The sequence below is a fragment of the Capronia coronata genome (assembly GCF_000585585.1).
Source record: "Capronia coronata CBS 617.96 chromosome Unknown acBCG-supercont1.7, whole genome shotgun sequence".
NCBI lineage: Eukaryota > Fungi > Ascomycota > Eurotiomycetes > Chaetothyriales > Herpotrichiellaceae > Capronia > Capronia coronata.
In genome coordinates this window covers 1840877-1861498 of record NW_006912899.1, presented here as the reverse complement: position 1 = coordinate 1861498, position 20622 = coordinate 1840877, and the positions used below count along the sequence as shown (strand labels likewise).

Here is a 20622-nt window from a genome sequence, read left to right as displayed (position 1 = left end):
CATATGGAAACATATTCAAAATGGACCTTGCTAGTCTTAATAAGTCCGATGACGATTGAAGTTCAACAAGATATAATATTTTGTCCGGCAGAGCTAGAGACCGTGTGGATGCCTAACCTGATGATAATTTCAAAGTATACCTGCACAAAAACCATCCTGTCCCTATCTATATACACTAATGCATTCTACGGCGGGCAAATATCATGATTACCAAAGTGAGACCGTTTCTTCAGCTCTTGGAATGCTAGATGACAATTGCAGATTTTTATGCTTCAATAATGCCTGAGTGTTTCCCGGACGCCGCGGAACACGAGCCAAAGGTGGATAGATAACCTCCATAGTCCAACTGAGCCCAGGTGAATGCTAATATGATCATGATCATGCCCGCAAACATAAGAAGACATATTCATTGCCTCATTGTACCTTGGGATATTTCTTGGAGAGACGTAGCCAGATGGGAGGAGCGTATTTGACTGCACTGATCCTGGCTTCCTCTTCCGGCTTTTGGCTCGGGTTAACAAGAGACATCTATCAAAGTTAGCCACATCCCTTTAGGTACTAGGGAAGACTCACATCAAAGTTCATGACCAATAATGGCAAAGCCTTTTTGAGCTCCAACCAGGCAATATGGATACCCATACAAATACGTTTTCCCGCACTAAAAGCGATGAAGGCTCGGTCCATTCGGCGTTTCTGGGTCTCGGTTGCATCTAGCCATCTCTCAGGTCGGAAAGTGTCAGAGTCATCACCATAGACCCCTTTATCTCTCATGGTTGCGTCAATCTGGCAGCCAACCACAGCTCCGCCTGGAATGTATTGGCCGCAAATCGTGGTGCCTCCTTTGGGGACGACTCGGTCCAAGCCCCAAGCGGCAATGGGCATGATGCGCATTGACTCCTTGAGTACGGCTTCGAGATATGGCAGTCTGTTTACTTCCATCCATTTTGGGGGATACGACATCGTGCCGGTTTCGAGTGCCTGATGGAGTTCCTCCTGCAACTTCTTCATAGCCTCTGGATTCTGGCACAGTAAGTAGATAGTGTAGGTCAAGGTACCAGCTGTGGTATCTGCTCCGGCACCGATGGTAGACATGATGATTCCAAGGATTTCGTCGTTCGACACGAGATCTGGGTGTTTTGCTTGACCTTCCAGGAATTTCTGCATCAAGTCCTTTTGCTCCGATTGACTCGGCAAAATTGGTCGTGTTTGCATCTTCTCTAGTCCAACCCTAGCCAAAGCACTGTTGGTCTTCTTCCTGACAAATGAAGCAAAAGGACTCTTGAATAGAAGATAGTCGAGCAATGGCACGGCAGCCCAATGTCCCCAGTGATCAAAACGTCCAATAATGGCAGCAAGGATACCGTCCACGTCGCTGCTCTTTTGGATGAAACCCAGAGACTCGCTGAACGCGATGCGCATAATAACATCGACGGCCCAAAGTTGCAATTGATGAGTAATGTCGACAACTGTCTCCTTCTCCAGAGCTTCCAGCAAGTCATGCCCTGATACCTCGATCGAGGATTCATAGTCAAGCAGAGAATTTGTAGTAAACGCGCTACCGACCGATCGACGGACAGCAGTATGCTGAGCTTCGTTCATGGCGATAATGCTGGGAACCGCCCGACCACCGCTAACTGGGGCAGCTGCATAATATGAAGGAGCCTACTCTCATTAGCGCAGACTCCGTCGTCTAGAGGGGAAGATGCCAACCTTTGGCCAAACGGGACTTGTTGTATAAACAATAGGTACAGCATTTGGGTCGCTGATGCTGATGTGGTTGGGGCCAATCCGGACCAGCTTTCCGTATTTCTTGTGAAGTTCGACAAGCTTCGCCGAGTAACCTCTTGAATTCTGCGCTCGCCATCGCCAGATGTCGGTGAACCGAGCTAGGAATGGACCAGGAATCGAAGGAAGACGAAGATATGCCCTGACAGCTCTTCCAAAGAGGAGCAAACAACCCAGGAGGAATAGTACGCCCGCAATGGAACGCATTTTGAAAACTAATACTCCGATACGAAGGGGGAGAAGCCCAAAGTGTTGACGGGAACACGGCACTAGGGCTTTGTATATGCCGCGTCCTAGAAAAGAGCTTGTCAACCATCTGACAAGAAAGAGCGTACATGTTGGCATATATGCTCCAATTGCGAAATCGACGCGGGAGGTCGTGCGACTCTCCCAAAGAGTATTTCGTTAGTCTGCCAATTTCATGTCCTGAATACTAGTATTCCCTCTCGGCTCGTGACGCCCCACTTTCGGGCTGGTTTTCCGAAGGTTGATAACGATCGGCCCGAGCTGAAATCTCCTGATTCTGGGCAACATCAACTTTATTTGCACCTTGAAGAGGCCCAACCCTCGTGATTTACTTCAGACAGCAGATAGGCGTGCGGTGAGATAACTAGGAGAATGAGCGAGCAACCACAAAAGTCGACGTCTAGGAAACGTCGACATTCTAATGACATTCTCAAACGTTCATCAGTCGCGTACGGTTAGCTGTGATCACTCTTATCTGAATACAGACTGATAGACAGCAGTTGTGACCGATGTCGAGGTAGAAAGACCAAATGCGCCGGTACATTCCCGCATCCGTGTGCCGCGTGCATAGATGCTCACCAAACCTGCACCTACTCTGATTCGGAGAAAAGGGTCAGCATTCCAGAAAGGTATGTTGACCGATATTGTCAATTCAGAGCATGGCTTAGATCTCTCCAGTTACCTCCACAAACTTCAAGCCCAGGCCCGAAGGGCAAATGCGCAATCCCGAGAACCACCTACCGGCCCGGCCGATAATGTCTCGAAGCACGTGGATTTAGTGGCATTCACCGGAACCGACAACTGGATATCGGGCGGACAAGGGCAGTATTGTATGGCCGCAAGCTTGAGCTTTGGAGGCGCGATACTGACATCTCTAGACTACATGGGGAACTCGTCCTCCACGTACATTGCAAACAGACTAAACCCGACCACGGAGACCCTGACATGGCATATGTACCCTCACTATGACGATGCATCGTGGCTGAGACGTCCCGTCACCGCAGAGCTATCGCAGTTGCCTCCGTTCGAGTTCGCAAAGCGGTTGTACTCTGCACAGCATGCATACATCGGCACAATATTCTCCTTTCTAAGTGATGGGGAGTTCGATCAGCGATTGAAGCGCGTGTATTCTCGTGCGCCAGATCTTACCAACCAGGAAGAATGCCTCATCTGCTGTCAAATGCTGCTGGTATTCGCCTTGGGCCAAATGTATTCTGTCAACCAGTGGACAGGAAATGATGGCCCTCCCGGCTTTGCCTATTTCAAACACGCGTTGAAGTTTCTACCCGATGTGCATGAGGATAGTTCCATTTTGTTTGTCGAAGTACTAAGCTATGTAGCATATTATATGCAGACGCTCAATCGCAGGGACGCCGCCTACCTCTATCTCGGAATTGCAATGCGGATGGCGATCTCACTTGGACTACATCAAGAAGTCACAGATCAGGAACTCGATCCTTTCGAAAGAGAGCGCAGACGTCGAGTATGGTGGTCGACCTACAGTCTCGACAGACTCCTCAGCGTGACATCAGGGCACCCCATTTCAATTCAGGATGATGATATCGAAGTTTTGCCTCCAAGTGCAACCGAGGGTGAGGGTCTTCGCTTGCCAGCAATCCTCAGATCGTACACTTCGCTGTCGAGAATCCTGGGCAGAATCGGCGAGGAGATCTACAGGAGGAAACAGAAGTCGGGAAACAGTCTGGCTGCCTCGGTTCAAAATATCATGAACAGTTTGTCGGAGTGGTTCAGGCAGCTGCCAGTCGAAGCAAGAACCAAGCCTTCTGACCTAACTAAAGAGTTCAAGCGCGAGGCCGTCTCGCTATATCTTTACTACTACCAATGCATCAACATGACCGCACGGCCATTGTTGCTTTATGCAGTCCGAAGGCAGATGGCTGCCAACACTCAACGGCCCAATACAGCACGATGGGAAGATGGGCTGCCAGCAGACATGGTGAGCGTGATCCACGCCGCTATCGCAGCTGCGAGGTCTAGTACTTCGATTCTGAAGGATGCTACACAGTACAATCTCGTTGGTACGTTGCATGCTCTCCTCCAGGAATATTGGCTGATCATCCCTAGCGACCTATGGTTTCATTGATGGAGAACAAGCTTTCTCAGCGGCGCTGCTGCTTGTTATGGTAAATATTGCATTTCCTTACAAAGAAATGGATGCATATGCCATGGATACGTCGCTACAAGTACTGCAAGGCATGGCGGAAGGGGGAAACCGCTATATCCGCGCATGTCACGCGTTACTTACCAAGATCAGGGAAACTATAAAGCCAAGAATCACGGCCAGCAACACGAGGAGTTCATCAGAGGAGCCTGAAGTGGGTGATGCGATCACTCAACACCCGTTACAGGCTCACTACCAGCCGCTCCAAGATGTGTCACTCTCAGACTGTATGATTGCCGCTATGCCAAACCCTCAGGATCCAGATTGGCCAGTAGACGTGGGAGATGATATGGAGTTGTGGACGGAGGTTCTAGACTCGATCGGCATTGATATGGACAGACACTGGATTGAAACCGCGCTCATGGCTGAGGAGAGCCAGTCTGCGGATAGTAATTAGCACCGTTCTGATGTCGGAAGTATTGATCCATGGCGCGTCTTCCACAAAGCCTCACACCACCAAAGATGCGTGACCTCTGTTTCCACCTCCCAACCTTGTGATAACAGGGGAGGAACATGACCAATACTGGCTCACGCGACTGAACTGATGTGAACAGTATATCTTCCTCGGTTCTATTTGCTCGTGCAATTTTGGGTAATGTCTACTTAGCGATCCACCGTGCCCTCTATAGAGATAAGGCTAATCCAGCCTGTTATCGGCGCGGAACCCGATTGGCCCAGAGGACGAGGACACTGGGCCCAAGCGTAGTCGTTTATCTGGTTATATCGGCTGTCTAACAGCACAGATAGGGCAGCACGCCGACAGCTACTGAGAGAAAGATAGGGTAGGATCCCGAGGCTTAACCCCTTATCTTACTTCGACGGTATACACAAGATATCTCGAAGATCGTCAAGACTCATTAAGATATATAGTGCGGCATAGACCATGGAGGATACTCTACGGCTGACTTCCAGCGACCACGCCTTTTGCTTGACCTCCGAGAAATCAAAGAACTCGAACCATTGATTGTCGAACTACGAAATACTAGTCGTTCATACAAAACATGGCAGACAACTTCAACGACGAGGCCAAAGGTGTCCTCAAGGACGATATGAAGGCCTTAAGTGTTCCGAACTCCGTCTCAATCCATGACAGCGAAGGGGATTGGACTGTGGCTGAAGAAGCTGCAGTTCGAAGGAAGTTCGATCTTGTGGTAACACCATTGTGTACATTGTTGTACCTGTGCTGTGCGATCGATCGGTAGGTCCTCTCAGCTCCTGCAGGATTCTATTACTAATTTAGATACTAGATCGGCTATTGGGTAAGTAAACTCACAAGGACTCCAGGTCTTAACTTAGACTGACTATTAAGAAACGCGAAAATTGAAGGGATGGAAAAGGATCTGGGTCTTGTTGGCTATGAGTACAACATCGTCCTCACGATCTTTTTCTGCATGTATCTTGCGTAAGTCATTTTGGGCTCTATGAGAGCAATTCCGACTAATTTCATCAGGGTCGAGATTCCCAGCAACATTATACTGAAGCACGTTGGTCCGAAATGGTATCGTAAGTGGAATCAAACCTATGCTCCCGCTAGTACACAGAAGCTGACACATTCAGTACCCGGCCTCGTGTTTGGTTTCGGTCTGGTTTCCTTATGCACTGCCTTCGTCGAATCATATGCTGGGCTTGCAACCACCCGAGCCTTCCTCGGTATCTTTGAGGGCGGCGCGATGCCTGCAGTGGCATTCATCCTTAGCTGCTTCTACAAAAAGAACGAACTGTTCTTCCGCATGAGCTTTTTCATAGCTTCCAGCTCTCTGGCCAACTCTTTCGGAGGCCTTCTAGCTGCAGGCTTATCGGAGATACCGCGATGGGGAGCAGACTCCGCTCCCATCCACACCTGGCGTAACATTTTCTTCTTCGAGGGTTTGATGACAATGCTCATCGCGGTTTCCGCTCCGTGGTATCTCCCACAGAGCCCTGGTACAGCAAGCTTTCTGACTCCACGACAACGCTATATTGCAGCGGAGCGCATGTATCGAGAAATTGCTGCTGTAAGTATCAGCCTAGAAGGAGTTCAACAATGATGCTGACTACGGCTAGCATCCCGGTCAACGCGTTACCTGGCAGCATGTCAAGCTCGCCATCTTCAACGTCCACACCCAAGTCTGCGCCTGGACCTTTTTCTGCTCAAATTCTGCAGTTCAGAGCTTTGGAGCCTTCGTGCCCAGCATCTTGAAGGCTTTCGGCTGGACTTCAACAGAGGCTCAGCTCAAGTCAGTCCCTCCATACCTGGTGGCCTGCGTGTGTACAATTGCTCTGGGCTGGGTGAGTGATCGAGCAGGGAAAAGAGGTCCCTTCATTGCCGGTGTCATGCCAACTGCCATCATTGGTTTCGCAATTCTTCGCTGGGCGACAGGCCCGGAAGCAAAGTACGCCGCCGTGTTTTTGAACGCCATCGGTTGTTTTGCCGGGAGCGCCGGCATGTTGAGTTGGGGAATCAACAGTAAGCAATTTTGGTTGTGTTCAGCTTGAATATCGTGACTAACTGAGGGCAGATGCTGGAAACCCAGCAACTGCGGCTGTGGCTGGAGGCTATATTGTAACCATTGGGTCCATCGGTGGCGTGGTGTCAACGTGAGTCTCTTCCCTTATGTCTTTCCGCCCCACCGCTAATGATATGTCAGTTGGACTTACCTGCCTACTGGAGCACCATTGTATCACACCGGCCACTCAGTTTTCTTTGCACTCATGGTGTTCTGCTTTGTGCTGGCTCTGATTGGAATCGCCCACTGTGCATACGAAAACCGTGTAAGAGCACAGGGAAAACGGGACCATCGTCTGGAAGGCAAAACAGAGGAAGAGAAGTTTGAAATGGGCCACCGAAATCCAGAGTTCCGATATATGCTGTAAATATGGCTCATCCGTGATGTTGGGCGAAAGGAGACATGAAGTGACATCCACGACTGCAGAGACCCATATGGCTAGATACTTTAACCAGATATACTTCGTCCATCTTAACGTGTTTTAAAGCCTCATCTTCTGTCCAGGCTTAGTAATCTGTTTCTTTGTAGAGCCGTAAGCATTCTATTTCAGTTCCAGTTGCTGACGCATAAAGTTCCCCCTGAAAACAATGTAAAGTATGAAAGCTTCATCTTCACACCGAATAGTGGTTTAAGGGATGCTGGGGCAAGCCCACTTAACATTTATGATGCACAGTATTGCAAGACCTGCAAAGCCAAGATCTGCGGTGTTTGTGAAGAGAAAGTAGCCAAGCCTGATCCTTGGTTGCTCGTAAGAATCTGTAAAACATTCTGTTAGCCTATTTAGTCCAAGTCTGTCGTATGGAAGAGGCCCTATCTCCCCACAGATTCACTAGTACTTCTATATTGTCCGGGCAGAGTGAGAATGAAGTCGGATTGGGTGAGTCAACGACATTAGGTTAGAACCATGATGGTTCCGCTGATCACTACAACGAAGCCACTGAAAATGCGTTTACCAGGCCTTTTAGACTTCGTCGTCAAGCCGATGAACCATAGTTTGTTATGTAGGTCCTCGGCACTGCAGACCTTGCACTTCCGATATATCTGTCTGCAACCATCTCCCAGGCTTTTGCTCTTCACTCATTCCAAGAACCATCATTTCGGACATCACTTATATGGACATTCAACAGTCTTCCAGCATGCAGACCATGAAGCAACTAGAGGAGAGCAGCTGCAACTTCCGTCGGATTGGACAGGGATTCTGCGGCTCTGTTTGGGCAGCGGAAGGGGGCAAGGTGGCCATGAAGAGAGAGAACGGCGGGCCAGGACGCTCTATCCTCACCGACTACAACATGCACAGACTTGTGCTCGATGCCGCCTCACAAGATGAGGTAAAGGTGAACGTGTGTGTGCCTCGATGGCCAAGGTTCGTCGAGAACAACGATCCGTGGTGGCACTCAAACCTTGCCATATTTCCCAAGAGGTATGCTGCATGCAATATACTCTGTTCAGAACGTATTCCACCATTGTCGAAGGAGGTAAGAGACATCTTAATCGATCGATACTGTCCTCCATCGTCAATCGCGACCATTAAAAACAACGACGCAGACCGAGACTGCCTGGTGCGACTTTATCTCGGACGTCGGAAGATTCAAAACTCGGGCAGGCGAGGACTAAATTTCTTCTCCTTGCGTAACTATCCGTTGCATCTCAATCAGGCAGAAGAGCTCGGGTTGCAGATTTTGAATTACGCCTGTGATATGGCAGATATGCTCGCCAGGATGCACTGGACTGCGAAAATCGACGCCAACGATGTCGAGTTCGTCATTGGCGGTATCCAGGAGACAACGATAGGAGAACACACCCACAGCCTTTTCGGAAGGCATGCCCTATGGCTCCTAGATTTCGACTGCTGCAGACCCTTGGCAATGGACGACGCAGGTGTTACGCAGGCCGCTCGTGCCTTCCTGAGGAACGATCCATATTTCCCTCGTCCTGCAATCGAAGGTTCCTCGGATCACGCTCTCTGGATGAAGTTTCGAAGCCAATATCTCGAGTCCAGTAAAGCTCGGGTCGGCCTTTGCGACGCAAAATACCTCAGCTTGCCAGAACAATTCATCAATCAAGTCGAAGAATCTCATCACGAGACCATGAAGAGAAAACAATCAGCATCGCACTCTTGCCAATCAATACACCGCCGATACCGTATACCTCCTGCAAATCTTCGCAGTTTTGGTCAAACGACAGAGAGCAGATTTCGTCGTCGCGAAAACCTGGTGGAGGATGGGATCGCGGTGGAATGGGACATTTTCGTGAGATCTGAATTTGGCAGCGGACAGTCTTTTAGTGGCTCAGAATTGTGGGAGGGACACAACTGGCGACATCAAATGCAAGTTGTGGTTCTTGCGCTCCCACCCTTGAACACGCAAAGTGGCAACGATACAACATAATAGAACTCAATAGAACAATTGTTTGCCCTAAGCCTTCCCCTTGACTTTGCTGACGCCACCATCGACCACCAAATTCTGACCTGTCACGAAGCCGGCACCGAGGAGGTACTCAATGCCCTCGGCGATGTCTTCTGGTAGCCCTGCTCGATTCGTGGGATGGACCTCAACATCATCCTCATCCAACTCCCATTCCTCTCCCTCTTTGTCAGCAGTAGGGTTCTCGTGGCTCACCTTGACGCGGCCTGGTGAGATCATGTTGACGCGAACGCCGAAGTCCTGCAGAGAAACAGCCATGCTCTGCGTAAGCCCCATCAAGGCGGCTGAATCAATCATGTTAGCAGCAGCTTTGGAGAAGAGAGCTGGAAAGAACGCCTACCCTTTGTTGATGCGTATCCTTCCTGGTTGGGATCGGAAATGAAAGCTCGAAAGCTGCTCACGTGAATAATGCATGGCCCTGCGGTGCCGACATTTGACTTGGGGAGCTTGCTCTTCTCGTCTTGATGTTCAACTTTCATGTAGGGAAGGCACGCCTGGGACATGACGAAAGGGCCGGTAAGGTTGGTTTCCACATAAGCCTGCCACTCGTCAAGGACTGACTCATCGGCCATCGTTTTGCCATCCTTCCAGTAAGGTGACGAAATACCGGCATTGTTGACCAGGAAGTCGATACGGTTGTCCAGGAATTTGGCAGCCTTCTTGACAGTGGCACGAATATCATCAACGCTGCGGAGGTCGCATTTGGACCAGCCTATTAAATCTGCATATTCCTTCAGATGCTCCTCCGCTGTGTATCGAAGGCTCTCTTCATTGATGTCAACAATGAAGATCTTGTGGCCCTTGCTTGCAAAGTGTCTTGCTACGGCTCTCCCAATTCCTTGAACAACACTGAATCAGCGCAGGAACTGCAGCGAGTAGATAGATCTGCTGCAAGAAGCGGCACGAAATGCTTACCTTGGCCGGCACCACTGATGACGAGTCTGGCTTGTCCTTCAATCATGGTTTTCGCTCATGAAAATTCGGAGCAAGGTTGTGGTTGAAGAGGTGGCTTGAAGGCTGCAACTTGGTCTGAGTCAATGGTGAGATATATGACAGTCGACTTCGGATGTCTTGTAAGGTTGTTCAAGGTGTCAGATCCAAGAGCAAAATAGTTACCGTTAAGTTGCTGCGTCACTGGCAGGGAACAGTCTTATGGTCCTAGACCATGTTGGTTGTTCCTACCTCACGTACTAGGTAGTAGACTTCCAACGATGTTGTTGTTTGCTGTACTGGTTGGAAGTGTTGAGTGGCCGGTCCATCACTCCGGTTGGTTGATGACGCATCAAGTGTGACGGCCATTGCATCACGAACTTCACTGGAAACAACACGCCAAGGCTTCGACGTCGTACCTAGGTAGGTACCTAATGTACATACAGTTTAACCTCTGAACGTGATCTGCTCCCTCGTGGGCTCATTGCTGCGAGAATTACTGGCAAGAGTCTGCTGCATTAACCCACCACTTTCAACACCGTTCGCTGTCTCGAGCAGGATAACGAGTAAGTTCTTGCAACCGTCAGAGACGCCTCACCTCAATGATCAAAGAGAATGTTGCAAACCACCATTTTCCACAAATTTCCTCCCAGGAGGCATATGTTGGACAATGTCAGTCCTCATATATAGACAGCTTCCGAAAAGCCACAGCTAGGGGAGCTTGCGTGCAATGCATGGAAGGCTGTTCAGCAACACATCGATAAGTATCTTCACCCCTCTCAGAGGCAATCCTCCAAACTTGATCTTCGTCCACTCTTCAACTGCAACAAACAGAAGCGAGGCGGCACGTCTGTCTGCGACCGCTGCGTCGTATAGAGGCTTGCAGTGAAGTTGAAGCAGGCTGATTCTTGATGGGACTCATAACGCCAGAATCAGCGGTTGCAAATTCGTTGCTCCGTACAGTTGGCTAGATGAAACAAACCCGCCATTCCTGTTCTTGGCAGGTTTGCGGTTGCTGCCTCAACCCTGGCCGCTGTCCCCATCTGTTCCTTGATTACGATCTTGTCCCGGTCTGGTCCCACGCCTGAGCTAGACGCGCTTCAATCTCAGGGACACCTCCAATGTGGACCCCTCCTATCAACCCTCAAAGGCTTGAGCCTGACCCTGGCGAGTTCTTCCCGCGATCCAATGCTTTTCCGATATCCGCTCTGCCCCATAAGATCAGCAGTGCAAGTCGGACGATAGGTGCATGAGCCGTGTCCCATAGTGACATCGATAGCTTCACATGCGCCAGTATAATGGGCAATATCTTGTCTCCGGGGCTCGAGCCATACTTCTCTGAAGAATACAGATCATGGTGATGCCGACGGTTCGCTTTCTCAAAGAGGATCATCCAATATAAAATCGGTGGGCTACATTGCCTGGCTATCTTTTACGGCTATGATGAGCATCAAGAAGGCATCAGCGCCATGCCTAGTAGCAAAGAAAGCCCTTTGCGGATGCTTTGAACGCTGTCTCACTAAGTCACACTTCGCCCTCTAACTAAGGCATTCGGATGAAGCAGGGAAGCCAAGCAGTCTCGCGAGACGTCTGCAATCTGAGGACGCTATCGGTGTCCGACTCCGCAACCGAGTGCATCAAGAGGACTGGCACTCCAGTATCGCCCGCTAGCTTTACTTTTGCAAAGTTCTCATCCTCACAATCGGCTTTCACAATCACGGGGTGTTCGATGATGTCCGCATAACAGATATGCAACAGGCAACCAGGGTCTGGGAGGAGATCAGCTCACATAGCCTTCATCAGCTTGCATCACGTTGTTGAGCTCGCCTGAAGTCGACAAACCTGAAAATCAGTCGCTCTGGTCTGTCGCCCTTGGAAGGGCAGTCAACGTATCGCGCGCTCTTCCTTCTGGGCTGGGGAAGGCAGCAGTTGAAGCTCAAAGGAAGCGTGCCAGACAACTACGGCCGTAATGATCCTTGGAATTTGATGTGTTGTAAGAACCATCACGACGACGAAAAGGAGTATGGCCGAGGCCCGGTCAGAGATTAGATGGCATGTTCAACGGAAGACTGCGGTTATTTCGGTCACTATGTGGATTCGTCTAACGAGGTGGGTCGTCATTGTTATTGCTGTTGGCCACGGTTTATAGCATGAGAACTTGGGTAGTATTCTTAAATAGTGAGCGGGTCCATCTGCCATATATCGATCTTGAAGCAGAGGCGGAGCACATGTTTCTTTCTCCACGCGTATCCCTGAATGAAGCTCGGCTCGGGGGTGCTGATGCTAGAGAAGTTATTGCCTCATGCCAGCCAGTTCATACTGTACTCGGAACAGTGTCAGTAGATGGCGCACCTGTAACGCTCTTCTAGGTAGTTCTCTTTAGTCTATAACTTGGGGATTTCGACACCTTTGTGTCAGCGCTCATACCGGTCTGCTTCCGTTTCTGCTGGGACGTGAGCGTTGGCATGTCCGATCAACCACAGCTGAAGTTGATGGTCTACCAATCGAATGCTAGTCAGCATCGCAAACCTTTACTCCTGGTGCTTGGAGGCCTTTCAAAGTTCTTTGCAGCAAGTGGTTGTTTGAGACAGGCTATCCTTCGTAGCGTAAAGGGGTTGAAATGAGATGCATGAATATGGTCCAAACAGAGTATCTATTGCACTACCATTGAGATAACGTGTGGGACACGTCTTGTATACTAGCGCGCACGATGTTCTATTGCGTCGTATCCACGGCCCGCTTGCGGCAGAAGAGGACAACTTTAACCAAGTTAGTACGTGAATGGTATCAGACGACTCCATTGTTCGTTCATGGCAGATAACGAGACCACCTGTGAAGCTATGTTGCTGGAAGGAAGGAAGCTAGGTCATGCCTTCAGTGCTATGACGAGATATCTCGAAGCAGGTGTGTGCTCTCGTCTATTCTCTACTTCAGAGGGGATCGAGATGGCTGTTACATCATCTCACGTTAGTTTAATTCCCAAGATCACACAAAAGCACTTGTATCAGGAGATCCGCTAAGCGGGCCTGAATACTAGTAACCTGTTGTTGATAAGATCAGGACGTTGATACCAGTGGGCTTCGAGGGTTGCGCCAAGGCAGGACGAAAGATAACATTACTTCGTAAGCCAGGTCTGATCTACGAATGCCGGCAAGGCTGCTTGGTCTTTAGCCTTGCGCTTGCAAGACCTGTGGCATGAGACTATGCAATGATAATGAAGGTGGCGCTTGTCTGATGCAACACTTTCTAGGTTGGACGTTGCAGTCGGACCTATCCGTGGGCAGTGGAGTGATGGAGTAATCCCAGCACTGATATTACTGGCGACGATTGGGTGGCTTTCGTAGATCGTGATGCTACCGTCAACTCAGGCGATCAAAACGCCACCATATCAAACCTCACTGATTGGTCGATCTCGCGTACCCCTGGCTCGTTCTCGGAAACTGTCCCACTCAAGTCTAGCTTCCTGCACGTTGGTGGATTGCCATGGAAGCTTCGATGCAACAAGCAGAGATAAGGCGCGGCCAGAATGAAGCTTAACACACTCAAACTGCAAATAACCATCATCTTAGACCGGCCCACCTGTATCATTATGGCACACAGACTCTCACAAAACAAAGTGGACTGCGGGGAGATGTAACCTCGAGCGATGTCGAGCGAGCCTTTGGCCCAATGGTCGCCCTGATGTCGGCGACGTTGGTGATAATGGATTTGCCTCCACCTCCTTCCAGAAGACTTCGACCCTTCTTTCTTTGCCCCCGTAGATAAGGAGATGGCATTTGACAGGGGGACAGTCACTTGCGATGTGACTTCAACCCTCCTCATCGGTTCGCAATCTGAGCCGTCTATCACCTCCTGCCCGTTGGAGGAGTCGGGCTAACCGAGCAGCAAGAGGTATTAAAACACCTGGGAAAGAACCACTGGTCTCTCCACGACCATGGTTCTCTTTCATTTCCCCTTCTCCCAGAAACTCGAACCAGTGATTTACAGCCATGCCTGTCGACAATCCAGAAATCGTTCAGACCGCAGGCTTGCAGGACCTGCACGCCGACGATGGCCGTCGTGTGTCTGTGTCTACGAAAGTTGACGAAAAGACCCTCCAAGCGTTTGCTCAACGTCCCGCGGAGTACAACAACATCCCTACCCCTGAAGAGCTTCATGGACCGCATGCACTCCGCCGGGTTGCAGCTCCTATCCCTTGGTCTGTCTACACCGTGGCGTTTGTCGAGCTGTGCGAACGATTTTCATACTATGGCACCCAAGTGGTTTGTAAGTTTCTTCAACTCTCGCATATTTCGCGAAGAAACTTCTCTGACTCTTGACTCTAATCAGACTCCAACTTCGTGAACCATTCGCTCCCTCCTGCCCACGGAGGTCCTCCTGGATCGCATCACGACACTGGTGCCGGTGGTGGCACCGATCAGGGTATCTCTGGTGCTCTCGGTCAGGGCCCTGAAACTGCCAATGGCATCAACACCTTCAACACCTTCTGGGTGTACTGTGTTCCCTTACTGGGTGCCTACATGGCCGACGAACACTGGGGTAGATACAAGACCATCTGTGTCTCGATCGCTATCGCTATCCTCGGCCACATCATTCTCGTCATTAGCTCCATCCCGCCAGTCATCACTCACCAGTCCGCCTGCTTCGCTGTCTTCATGATTGGTGTGATCGTCATGGGGTTGGGGACGGGTGGCTTCAAGCCCAACATCTCACCTTTGGTCGTGGAACAGATCAACATTACGAAAGCCTTCGTCAAAACGCTTCCGTCTGGCGAAAGAGTGATTGTCGATCCAACCATCACCCAGTCCAGGATCTATCATTACTTCTACCTCTTCATCAATATCGGTGCGCTCGTTGGCCAGATCGGTATGAGTTACAGTGAGAAGTACGTCGGATTCTGGTTGGCCTATCTCTTGCCGACTGTGGCATTCATGACAACTCCTTTCATTATGTGGTGGGGCCGCAAGCGATACCAGCAAAAGCCTCCGGCCGGCTCCGTCGTTACAAAGTCTGTCCGCGTCCTGTTCTACGGCATGAAGGGCCGCTGGTCTCTCAACCCGGTCACCATGTACAAACGCACACATGACGGATCGCTGTGGGAGGCGGTCAAGCCGTCCAACATTCAGCCATCTCAAAGACCCCCCTGGATGACCTTCGATGACGCCTGGGTTGATGAAGTGCGCCGAGGATTCAAGGCCTGCGCGGTGTTCTGTTGGTACCCGCTGTACTGGCTGGCGTACGGTCAATTGACCAACAACTTTACCGCCCAAGCCGGTACCATGACTCTGCATGGCGTGCCCAACGATGTTGTCAACAACCTGGATCCTTTTGCCCTTATCATCTTCATTCCTATTTGCGACGCCTTCTTGTATCCCGGCCTTCGAAGACTCGGTATCAACTTCACCGCCATCAAGAAGATCACTGCAGGATTCTGGCTTGCATCAGCCGCCATGATTTGGGCAGCGGTGGTGCAATACTACATCTACAAGGAATCTCCCTGTGGCTACCACGCCAACAACTGCTTCAATGATGATGGCACTGTCAACCCTGCTCCGATCAACGTGTGGGCACAAACCGGCTGTTACGTTCTGGTCGCACTTTCGGAGATTTTCGCCTCTATCACTTCGCTCGAGTACGCCTACTCAAAAGCGCCCACGAACATGCGGTCGCTGGTGCAGGCTATTGCTCTCTTTACCAACGCCATATCTGCCGCCATTGCCGAAGCCTTGAACCGTCTGAGTGGTGACCCCTTGTTGATCTGGAACTACGGTGTTTTCGCCGTTGTTGCCTTCGTTGGCGGTCTCCTGTTCTTCCTCCAGTTCTTGAATCTGGACAAGGAAGAGGACGAACTCAATCTCTTACCCGAAGGTCATGTCTACGCCACCAAGGATGAGGAGTACTCTTCCATCGACGAAACACAGCGCCCCACAACAATTGACGAGAAGGCATAGACTCCGCGTCAGTGCAAATGTATGGTGTAGAAAGAACCCAACTTAGAGTAATGCAGTTATATTTCAAATAGCAGAAGTACAGATGACACATTGCAAATTGCGTTGACTTGAAAACAATGCTCTCGTACTAGACGGTCAAGAGATCTCCCACAAACTCCCGCCCAAGCTGTGGGTTGCAAGGCTACATCATTCCGAGTCAGTTACTCGATCGATTAACCTCATCTTGGCATAAGAGGATCGAATCACGCCTGATTGTGCCTGGGCTTCATGCCACATCTGATCCGACAACGTTGTTGGGCCTTTGCGACCTCCATTTATACACCAGTCTGCTGGAACGAATAGTCCGTTTCGTGGGAGCAAATCTTACAGAAGCTTGAGTCAAACTTGAACCAATTTCGGCGCTCCAGCATGCAGTGGTGAGGACTTGTCATGGATTTGCTTCTTATCGCAGGTGGCGGTAGAAACTGGGACACATGCAGCGATCATGAAATCACCAGCATTAGAAGTAGCATATTAGTCTAGCGAAGGATCGCAGACTGACAGACGAATGCTGGGAACGTAGCGCAGTTCCGTTGAACATCGAGCATGAAATCGAACGCCTCTTGACGGATTGACCACCCGAACGGTTTATTTGCAATCGATTTGGTCATCCCCTCTATCACGAGTCAGAGACGTTGGTTCAGTAATCCAAAGGCTGGTGCTGTTTATCTTTGTCGATCGATACTGTCGTCGAAATGGGAAGACCCTCAATGTGACGTTGCAATCCAAATCGACTTGAGTCTTTATTGCTGAAACCGGTAGTGTACGTCTGATCGGTTAGACACGGAATTCCATGGGCCAGGGTAAGCAACTCGGCTACTGTCATCCACACCACACTTTTGCATGATGGTCTTGTACAGAACAAGAAGCGAATGCATGGTGGCCAGGCCCGTGAAACCCAGCAGAATAGTGGTGCCGAATTGGCCATAGAGCTGGCGGACCCGTCGCGAATCGTCTTTGTGCTTTTGAGCGGCTGGCAGCTCCAAAGCGCAACTCTTCATCTCTTGTCTCACGGGTTGAATCATGCCGTACCATGCTGCAGCTCAGATTGCGGCCGTAGCCTGCCTGGAAAAAAAGGCCACCACTGCATATGGAAGGCCGCGGAGCGTGGGTTGGAGGTAAAGCAAGCAGAGTCCATGGATATGTTAAGCTGAGTACCAGTTCGCGATGCTAACCTTAGGTCGGGTCAAGCTACTCGCAGCACTAGGCTTGTCCCATAGCTCTAAGCCCAAGCAAGCAAGCCGAGTGAATCTGAAAAGGGGCGTCTATGCCAATGTTATAGTCAAAAGTTGCTGAACCTAAACTTGCAGATGCGCGGCTTTGCGCCATCGAACCGCCGCGAGGTGGTCAAGATATTCTTTCGGCAAGGTAAAAGCCATACCAAATGGTCGCTGCCCAGCCCAACATATTGACCAGCGACGATGCTGCATGCAGTCGGCCAAATTTCTCGTTCAGAGCCTGCATCTCTTTGCTATGTGGAGGCGGGTCATAGCTCTTTTTTCCGTCCCTTGTCTCCTGGTGTTTTCGCTCTCGCATACATTTTGTTGTCGCAGGTCCGATGTAGGTCGCGTTCAGCACACCGCTGACAAACATTGTCAAGAGTGGTGTCAAGACATGCAGTCTATTCGAGGGGTCGAGGACTCCTGAGACACTCGACGAGGTCATGCCGATGGCTGTTCGTTCGGCGGGGAAAGTCAAGGCCAAGATGACGGGGAGAGCTGCTTGCATTGAGAAGTAGATGGGGAAAATAGCTGATTGCAGAGTTGCAAACTGTGGCCGAGGAAGGACTTTGAAGGCTGTGATTCCGCCGATGAAGGACTGGAAGGTTTCAGCACCCAAGAGGACGCCATAGCTGAGCACAAGTTAGACGGACAGGTGGTGGCAGAAGCGGCGATCAAACTCGGCGCACCTGATAATATGATAAGGAGCCGCAGAGTAGAGTATGGATGTATCTGGCATGGTTGTAGAGGAATAGTAAGCCACCTCGAACAATGGTATAGATGTTCTTCAATTTTGTGTTCAGATTGTAGTGTTCGTTGATGCTTCATCGATATCAAACGTACTTTCTCGGGTACCTTAGGAACCAACCCAGCTCTACGACCGGCGCGGCGGTGACATCACGGCGAACGCGTCGTGGGGAAAAGTGAATCTCCATAATTCCACGTGATACCGCTCACCTTTCGCGATCCACTTGCCTGCGCTTCCTCATACTAGATCCTCTGGTAGTAAACCCAGAATCCATCTATCATACGAAGATACCTCCACCATATCGCCACACCGTCGGGTCCAGAGATGAGCGAGCGGTGTTCGAATTGATACCCTTCCTGGATGGAAGCCAGTGTCTAGGCTTCTTCCAACCTTCCTTCCAGAACCTCCACCACACGGCGACGACGCAGCAAAGCCGCAATGGACAAAGAAGCAACAATCTACGTTATCGACCTGGCCAAGTCCATGGGTGAGAAGCACGCTGGCAGGAGCATAAGTGATCTTGACTGGGCCCTTCAGTACGTATGGGACAAGATTACAAGCGCCGTCTTTACGGGCCGTAAAACGCTTCAAATCGGTATCGTGGGGGTTGGGACAGACCATACCTCCAACCCCATGGCAAAGGGGGCTGATGGCTACAATCATATCAGCATTCTCCAACCTATTTCGCAGATATTGCTGCCGCAGCTGCAAGCATTGCCGGACCTGCTACGACCTAGCAAGACCGACGATCGTGATGTCCTTTCTGCCATAATCATTGCCGGTGACATGATGACGCAGCATTGCAGAGACCTGAAGTACAAGAAGACGATTGTATTGATTACGAACGCTACGGGGAATATCGATGACGACGATGTTGAAAAGACCGCCAATTTTTTCAAGCGCGAGAAAATTGAATTGGTTGTATTGGGCATTGACTTTGATGACCGGGATTATGGGGCCAAGGAAGAGGACAAATCACCTTTGAAGCGGAAGAATGAGGAGATCCTGAAGAAGATGGTCGATCTGGGAGGAGGTGAGGTTGTAGCCATGCAGGAAGCCATTGATGCTCTGTCGATACCGGATATCAGACCTGTCAGACCTACTCCGACCTACAAAGGCCAACTGAGACTGGGTGATCCGGAACGATATGACACTGCACTGTCTATTGATGTGGAGAGGTACTTCAAAACATCCATCAAGAGACCGCCGACCGCCAGTGCATATGCAGTCCGTGAGGATGGCCCTCCCGATGAAGGGCTGAGCACGGTTCACAACTTGTACAAGTACAAGGTCAAGGATGATGACTCCAGTGGGGGCACGCGAGACGTCGATCGCGACGAGTTGGCCAAAGGGTTCGAGTACGGTCGCACGGCAGTTGCCATATCAGATTCGGAACAAAACATCACCAAGCTCGAGACTCGAATGGGATACGACATCTTGGGTTTCATTCCCATCCAACATGTGGAACGCTACATGATGCTCGACAACTCAAGCATGATTGTTGGGCAAAAGGGTAACGACAGAGCTGCCATTGCCTTATCCTCATTGGTCCATGCCCTTCATGAGGTTGAGTCGGTCGCTGTTGGCAGGCTTGTGAAGAAAGATATGGCGGAGCCCATTATCACACTGCTCTCGCCACTTGTCGCCAAAGACGTGGAATGTCTAATCGAAAATATCCTTCCCTTTGCCGAGGATGTCCGATCGTATCGGTTTCCAGCCCTGGACAAAGTACTTACGGTCTCCGGAAAGGAGATCACGCAGCACCGCAACCTGCCATCCGAAGATTTGTTGCAAAGCATGAGCGATTTTGTTGACAGTATGAGCTTGGTGCATGGTAATGAGGAGCAGATGAGTATAGATGAAACATTCTCGCCAGTTCTGCATACGATCGAAGGAGCTATCAAGTATCGAGCCCTACATCCGACAGGCGGTATTCCAGAGACACCGGAAGCATTCCTTGCATATTCGCGGCAACCCGAAGATCTTCAAGAGCAGAGTAAAGGGGCGCTGACTAGGCTGATGGCTGCCGCGGATGTCAAAAAGGTTCCCCCTAGGACTAAAGGCCGCAGGAAGTACCGAGAAACTGAGAAACCCTTGTCGGGACTCAATGTGGAGGATCTCTTCCGTAATGAAAAACGCACTCAGATTTCACCCGATAATGCGATCCCGGAATTTAAGCAGATCATGCAGCATTCGGACGACATGAAGCGGGTGAAGGATGGCATCCAGCAACTGGCTTCAATCCTACAGAATTGGGTTTCCAAAAGCTTTGGAGATGCCAATTATGACCGAGTGGTAGAAGGGCTCGGTGTGCTGCGGCAGGAGATGCTCGAGCTTGAGGAACCAACCTTTTACAATGATGTTCTGCGCGACCTGAAAAAGAAGCTGGTTGCTGGGAAGCTGGGCAGCAACCGAAATGACCTGTGGTACAGAATTCGAATCAGCAAGCTGGGTTTGATCACACACGAAGTTTCGCAGTTTTCAGATGTCAGCCAAGCAGATGCAGACGCGTTCATGAGCCTGAAGGCGTGAGTCGTAACGATAAATAGAGCAAGGCTCAAACCCGCTGAAACGCTAAAGATACCCAATTGATGAAGCATTACATGATCCGA

General features: G+C 50.3%; 8 protein-coding genes across 8 annotated transcripts; 5 read left to right on the top strand and 3 right to left on the bottom strand.

Moving 5' to 3' along the window:
• Window positions 1-414: 414 nt before the first annotated feature.
• A1O1_08237 (uncharacterized protein) lies at window positions 415-1992 on the bottom strand (the record flags this gene model as incomplete). Its single annotated transcript, XM_007729099.1, has 3 exons — window positions 415-528; window positions 574-1662; window positions 1711-1992. 3 exons carry the CDS (start codon window positions 1990-1992, stop codon window positions 415-417), a joined length of 1485 nt encoding a protein of 494 aa, XP_007727289.1.
• Window positions 1993-2602: 610 nt separating this feature from the next.
• Window positions 2603-4610, top strand: A1O1_08236 (uncharacterized protein; the record flags this gene model as incomplete). The annotated part of the gene is made up of 3 exons (XM_007729098.1): window positions 2603-2861; window positions 2910-4070; window positions 4117-4610. 3 exons carry the CDS (start codon window positions 2603-2605, stop codon window positions 4608-4610), a joined length of 1914 nt encoding a protein of 637 aa, XP_007727288.1.
• Window positions 4611-5214: 604 nt separating this feature from the next.
• On the top strand, window positions 5215-7066 carry A1O1_08235 (uncharacterized protein; the record flags this gene model as incomplete). Its single annotated transcript, XM_007729097.1, has 7 exons — window positions 5215-5411; window positions 5523-5615; window positions 5664-5716; window positions 5771-6207; window positions 6257-6659; window positions 6712-6790; window positions 6841-7066. The coding sequence occupies 7 exons, from the start codon at window positions 5215-5217 to the stop codon at window positions 7064-7066; spliced, it is 1488 nt and encodes a 495-aa protein (XP_007727287.1).
• A 769-nt stretch (window positions 7067-7835) lies between these two features.
• Window positions 7836-9086, top strand: A1O1_08234 (uncharacterized protein; the record flags this gene model as incomplete). Its single annotated transcript, XM_007729096.1, has 1 exon — window positions 7836-9086. One exon carries the CDS (start codon window positions 7836-7838, stop codon window positions 9084-9086), a length of 1251 nt encoding a protein of 416 aa, XP_007727286.1.
• Window positions 9087-9113: 27 nt separating this feature from the next.
• On the bottom strand, window positions 9114-10083 carry A1O1_08233 (uncharacterized protein; the record flags this gene model as incomplete). The annotated part of the gene is made up of 3 exons (XM_007729095.1): window positions 9114-9406; window positions 9463-9960; window positions 10038-10083. 3 exons carry the CDS (start codon window positions 10081-10083, stop codon window positions 9114-9116), a joined length of 837 nt encoding a protein of 278 aa, XP_007727285.1.
• Window positions 10084-14041: 3958 nt separating this feature from the next.
• On the top strand, window positions 14042-16003 carry A1O1_08232 (POT family proton-dependent oligopeptide transporter; the record flags this gene model as incomplete). Its single annotated transcript, XM_007729094.1, has 2 exons — window positions 14042-14318; window positions 14382-16003. The coding sequence occupies 2 exons, from the start codon at window positions 14042-14044 to the stop codon at window positions 16001-16003; spliced, it is 1899 nt and encodes a 632-aa protein (XP_007727284.1).
• A 1386-nt stretch (window positions 16004-17389) lies between these two features.
• A1O1_08231 (uncharacterized protein) lies at window positions 17390-18001 on the bottom strand (the record flags this gene model as incomplete). The annotated part of the gene is made up of 2 exons (XM_007729093.1): window positions 17390-17894; window positions 17952-18001. 2 exons carry the CDS (start codon window positions 17999-18001, stop codon window positions 17390-17392), a joined length of 555 nt encoding a protein of 184 aa, XP_007727283.1.
• Window positions 18002-18448: 447 nt separating this feature from the next.
• Window positions 18449-20542, top strand: A1O1_08230 (uncharacterized protein; the record flags this gene model as incomplete). Its single annotated transcript, XM_007729092.1, has 1 exon — window positions 18449-20542. One exon carries the CDS (start codon window positions 18449-18451, stop codon window positions 20540-20542), a length of 2094 nt encoding a protein of 697 aa, XP_007727282.1.
• Between the last annotated feature and the right edge of the window lie 80 nt (window positions 20543-20622).